The sequence below is a fragment of the Elephantulus edwardii genome, unplaced genomic scaffold, assembly GCF_000299155.1.
Source record: "Elephantulus edwardii isolate Elephantulus edwardi_28Jun2011 unplaced genomic scaffold, EleEdw1.0 scaffold00055, whole genome shotgun sequence".
Lineage (NCBI taxonomy): Eukaryota > Metazoa > Chordata > Mammalia > Macroscelidea > Macroscelididae > Elephantulus > Elephantulus edwardii.
In genome coordinates, this window is record NW_006399805.1 from 11,482,201 (window position 1) to 11,488,420 (window position 6,220).

The 6,220-nt window shown below is 41.4% G+C and overlaps 1 protein-coding gene across 1 annotated transcript in view; it reads left to right on the forward strand.

Annotated features, from left to right (window-relative positions):
* The window catches only part of MGAM (maltase-glucoamylase (alpha-glucosidase)), a 103,572-nt gene that overhangs the window by 37,328 nt on the left and 60,024 nt on the right, over positions 1–6,220 (forward strand). The window contains exons 11-13 of the mRNA XM_006887237.1: positions 2,293–2,409; positions 3,452–3,533; positions 5,506–5,623. Of these exons, the coding sequence (XP_006887299.1) occupies positions 2,293–2,409; positions 3,452–3,533; positions 5,506–5,623 (317 nt within the window). The remainder of the gene's footprint in view (positions 1–2,292; positions 2,410–3,451; positions 3,534–5,505; positions 5,624–6,220) is intronic.

A 6,220-nucleotide genomic window follows, 5' to 3' on the forward strand; every position in this document is an offset into this window, starting at 1 on the left:
TTATATTTTTATGTACTTTATCAATGCTTTTATTTTATTATTGAAATTAATTGGTTAGTACAATTGCTGTCTCTTCACAGTGGTATTATACAATGCTTGTGCTTTTCTGACTGACTTGTTTCACTTGATTCGATGTCCTCTACATTCCTCCGTGCTGTGCAGTGTTTCTCGAACTCTCCGTCATTCGTTAGTGTTGTGTGGTTGCTCCCTTGTCTGGGAGATGAGGATGAAGGGGAGTCCCCACGTGGTAACACAGCCGCCTGCCTGTGCTGGCGAGCCAGAGATGCGCAGGAAACCGACGCCTTGTTTAGAGTTTGGAGTCCAAAGTATGTGAGACAAAGTTTCACCATCCTTGCCTCTAAGAGGCACCAACCTGACTGCACTTCCTCCGAGAAGGATTTGTTTGCTTTGTGACAGTCTGTGCTATGTTTCAATTTCATGCCACATCACAATCAAAATCACAGTTTGATGGTTTTTAACTGTGGTGAATGGTGGCTTCACTTAAAGTGGTATTTCTGCCTTAAATCATGCCCATTACCAGGCAAGGAGGTCGGGCTTCCTTCAGCCCCTGCTCTTCCTGCGGAAAGCGATGCTCAGACGTGGACGGAGGAATGGCTGCCAGGGTGAGGACGGTGCAGAAATGGGCTGGGCTTCCTTCCCCAGGAATGCCATCTGTGAGGGCAGACTCCCCACACCTAGCAACATGTCCACTTACGCTTGTATATGTCACATTTTGGTATACATTTATATTTATGCTTATTTAATTTTACATTTAATAACATTATTGTTGTTTTTGTTAAGTGCCGTCGAGTTGTAGATGACTTATAGCGACCCTATGAGCGAAAGACCTAATCAATTGTATAACTTTCATTGTTTCTCCAAGTTCATAGAGTTTCCGGAGGCAAACTGTTTCGGAAGTGGATGCCGCCACTCCTGCTTCCAAGCTTGTTTTAATTGGGGAGCTCCACCAAACACTGTCCACCATGGGTAACCATTATCACATCTGACACATCAGTGTCACAGTGTTTAGCATCACAGCAACCATGGGTTACCTCTATACAGCAAATGGACAGAACAGTGCTATGCCACTTAGAAGAATGTTTGACAAAAAACAATTAAAACCAAGCCCGGGGGCCGCAGATTAAAGTCACCCACCTTTGACTTGGTAGCATCACTTTCTATCCACAGGCACACAGAGCTCTATGTTGGCGTTATTGTTGTTAAGTGCTGTCGAGCTGTAGATACTTTTAAAATATCTATTTCTACATTTACTTGATATTTATATTTATGTTTGTTCAATGTTAAATTACAATAAACTCATTAAAACAAATACATTTTTTTTTTCTTTCCAAAGAGAACAGCAAATTGAGGAGGGAGAGGTGGACAGGGAGAAAAATGCAACAATGAATGAATGGAAACCCTAAGTCTCTGTAAACTTTCATTAAAATTCATACAAAAAGAGATTGAACAAAAATGTATTCACGGAAGCTTGAATCCTATGGTTTTAGAATATTCAGTAATTTGACCATGGCTCATTGTCCTATCTGTGGAAAAATTTTTAAGGTACTGTTCGATAGAATTAGGTAGCAAATTGGGAGAGGAAAGAAATATTTTTTAATATTTTATACATATTTATTCATTATTAAAACGACTAATAATCTTTTTCTCCTCTTTTTTTCTTGTACTGTCAAATCTGATCCGCGTGGCACAGGAGGAGATTGCCCCTTCTCCAGGGGAGCGTCTGGTGGATTCGAACCACATGCTTTCAGGATTGTAGCTTCTTGCTACTAGGCTACCAGAGCTCCCTGGAAAGAAATATTTGACCTAAAAGACGCAAAATCTTTTCCATCTTTTTAAAAAAGATTTCTCCCCTACCAAAATTCAACATATGATCTATAAATGCCATTTTTAAAATCAGATTTAGATGATCTAGAATTTACAACACATTTTATTGAATCATTTTCTTCTGAGATGTTGCTGAGTTAATTTTCTAGTCTTTGAAATAGCTCTTCCCATTAACGTGACAGTGAAACTTAATTCCACCCCCCCACCATAGGAAATACATTTGACGGTTTTCCATGCATTTTCTCCATTGCTTTTCCTTTCTCTTCACAGTCACATGTGCTTTTGTTTAGTTTCTGTTTGAGAGGGTCCGATCTTGACTCGAAGAGGATAAGTAACATCTGGGTCCTTGTGGAAGTGTTGATCTGACCCCACAAGCACAGAACCACCAGTACACACATCAGCAAAGGGACTACTGAGCTCAGCTTCTGCCTTCCTCTTTGTCTCTAGGGCTATCCCGCTGATCCCACAGTCTTTCCCGATTTCAGTAATCCGAAGAGCATCACATGGTGGACAGACCAATTCAAAGAATTCCATAATACCCTGAAGTTTGATGGAGTGTGGATTGTAAGTTGTCATTCCTGAGATCAACTTTTCTTTGGGAATGGTTATGCCAGATTTTCAGATCTTGGTCCATAAATCAAATAGTTGGCTGGACACAGTGATATTGGAATTTATTCTCCTTAAACCTGAGCCTAAATGCATGAATTTAGACTCTCAAAGCTCTGAGTTCTAATTCTAGAACCACTATCAACTGATGATTGGTTGATTTATCATTCACTTTCCCATTACCTCAGCTTTTTCCTGAATATTGTATCTTTTGGTTTAGCGTTTCTGTTTAATTAGATGTTATACTTGCAATTATTTATAGCCTTCTTTAATGATTAACTTTAAAGAATAACTCGGTGACAATTTGGTGGTGTTTAGAGGACAGCAGGTGGGAGATTCCTGTGAAATTGGAAAGATTGTTATTGTCTGTTAGTCAGATTACACATTACTTCTTTTTCATCCATTTTAAAGAGATTTCTTTAACGTCAGTAACATTTTCTACTTGTATTCAGCCAGTAGAGTTGTTTTTCCTATTGTTTGCATTGAATTGGAACCAGCCCATAGCTGACACTCAGCAGCTGGACTGGGTTTTCAGAGGCAGTGAGTTGTACAGTAGGAGAGTGTCCATCCTTCTCTGTTATCAGCTGATAGATTCAAACTACGTGTCTTTGGGAGAGGAGCACAGCGTCTTACCACTAGGTCAAGGATGGGGGAACCCACCAATCTATCTTGACTTTTTAAAAATCAATACTGAAATAATGAAAGAAACAAGAAAATCTTCACATTTTATGAGATTAAAAACTACCATTAAAATAATACTGTTCATTAGCTGACTGAAATAAGCTTATCAAATATGCCCAACACCATTTAAATCTGTAAGGTACCTTAGATACACTCCAGTACAGATCTGTACAAGACGAAGCAGAGGTCAGAAGTGAGGGAGACGGCTCAGGTTCCCTGATCCAGTTCCTGGGAGACCTCAGCTATGCAGAACTCCAGTGCAGCAAAGTGTGTCTCAACAGCATCAATAACCTGCCAATAATGTTTTGTATCTTTGAAGGATATGGATGAAGTATCTAACCTCCAAACTTCCAAGATCCAGTGTGACTCCAACACTTTAAACTATCCTCCTTTCACTCCAAGTAAGTTTCTGCCCCTTTGCTAATGATGTAGGCATGGCGTGTGTGTGAAATAACTTCAGTTAGATGGCTTAAGGGTAAGGGATTGTGCTGTCAACTCAAAAGAGCGTAGTTTTAATCCATCAACTGCTCTGAGAGAGAAAGGTGGATAATCTCCTTCCATGCGAATTACTGCCTCTGTAAACCCGCTGGAAGGTCGGCTATAGGTCAGTTCTGACTCGACAGTACTCAGCAGCAGCAAGATTCAGTGTGGTCAATGGGAATTTCACGTCCAGCCTAAAATAGCCCCCAGTGTCCTGTCCTTTCTCTGTTCGAGTCTCTACTGCGTGCTTGGTCTCTGATTTCCTGATGCTACCACAACCCATCAGGCTGGGGATTGGGAGCCTGAGCTTGAATTTCATCCTTGGCAGCACTTCCTCTATGGAACTACAGATTCTTCCTTCCATCCATCCATCCATCCCACTCCCTCCAAACACCATTGGTTCCTGTATAGATTTCATGTCACCAACAGAACACTCTAAGGTCTGAACTACCTTCCAGTGAAGTCGATGTATAGTTTTGTAATTTTAAAAGCATCATCAGTGAACAGTTGAAAGAATCAGGTTCCTTTTAGGTTCTTCCTACTTCATAGGGTCCCTATTTCTGGTCAGCACCTATGCCTGGAATTTAAAAGGATAGAGTTCTCGAATGTAGGAATGTACCGTAGTCTATTAACACAAAGAGTAATATTGACTCAAAGCCTGCTTCAGTGAGAGACGGGGCTCACCTCCGCGTGGGGATTAGTAGATCTAGTGACTTCTTATGGCTTATTCTTCCTTTTCGTAGTACTTTGTTTCTAAGGCAAAGAGGACGAGAGGGGCAGAGGAAATGTTATAGACGAACTGGAAGTGGATGTGTCTCATCACCCTCTCACTTCCCCACTGTTGTTGGGTCACTTCCACTGACTCCATCGGGGTCACAGCAAAAGGACCCCACTCATCTTCATGCCACAGAGCTACTTGTGGAATCAAAACTCAGAAGATGTGACCCTTTAGATTTATGAACTACAGCACTAGATGGGGTGCATCTAGCTTGACCATAGTTTGGACAGAACTCAATCAGATGACCTCAGATTATATTCAGAAGACAGGAAATAAAATCCTCTGTAACATCTGAAAAGAAAATATTCCCAGTCTGCCCGAGACTTCTGATTCGTCCACTTCATTGGAACTCCTTGGACCAAGTTCCTTACTCCATTTTGGTCAATGAAGGAGTAAAGAATTGAGGTGGGGGAGGGAATTGACTGTCTTCAAACTATTGAGTGTCTTGTAGAATTTACCCTTTTCTTTTCCAACTTATTCTTTGTCCTCTTTTTAACCTGTTTTCCAATTTTTAAAGTCTGGGTCAACTTATCATGCCTTCCTGTCAGTCTTTAAACTTCTCTACCAAAAATAATCCCCCCTCCCCAGCAAATTGCAATGCCATGCTTGCTCTTCATATACTCAATCCCTCTGGATTACATGTGCAGATAAACACTGAGTGTTTTGCTTACATTTAAGATCAACTCAGTTGCTCACCATTCTGAGCACATTTCTCCACTTCCTCCTTTACCACGATTCCCTGTAAACGGATGGACTGAAGGTTCATTTCAATGACCTTCTCCATGAAACGTTCATTCTGTTAGGTTCCTTCCTTCAAGTAGCAACCACTTCATAGAGATCCAGTGTTCAACGAAATGAGAACTGTTCAATCCTGTCCTGTCCTCACAATCTCTGCTGTGCTTAAACTCATTCTTGCAAACACTATGTCAGTCCATCTCATTGAAGACCTTCCTTTCATTCACTAATTGAACACCCTGGTTAAGAAGAGGCATTGATGGAATGAATTTCATAGGGTGGTGATGAGCACAGAACACATTAACCAAGAAGGTGATAATTTGGTCATTATTTCCTGGAAATTGACTGACGGTTTTCTTTCTTCTGGGTTTTCCCCACAGGGGTTGTAGACCGCCTGCTTTTTGAGAGAACACTTTGCATGGACACAGAGTTTTATGAGGGCCTTCACTATGATGTCCACAGCTTGTATGGCTACTTCATGGCCCGTGCCACGGAATCGTAAGGACTTCACGACATTTCTAACTTGAGATTTGGGAAGGTGGGAGTTGGAGAGTTTCTCCTCTCTTCCCTGAGTTCATTTTTCAAGTATTTTTGTGGCTATAGAAATATTGTTCTTATAGAGTCCTTAAGGGATCTGTTCATTCAATTTCTGAGCTTTTGAGAAGAATGACTTTAGAGAAGCCTGTGATGAACAACAACAAAACAACAAACCCCAAAAGCAACCCCCCCTCCAGAACCCACGGAGACCCCACAGACAAAGGCAAACCGCCACCAAGGGTTTCCCAGGCTACAGACCTTTGAGGTAGAACATTGGCTCATCTCCCTTTGTGGAGTAAGTGGATGGCTTTGAACTGCTGACATTTGGCTTGGCAGTCCAAGCTCACAGTGCCTCCAGTGCTCTTAGTATACACTGAGGGACTCCACTAGTTCAAGCACTTTAAAAATAACTGACTGAGTTGTTTACAACTCACAGTGATCCTGCAAGACAGGGTAAAAGTGCCCACGGGGCTTGGAGACTACGCATATTTATGAAAGCAGCAGCTGGTGGTTTCGAATCCCAGAACTGAAAAAAGAAAGAAAGGGAGAAAGAGAAAG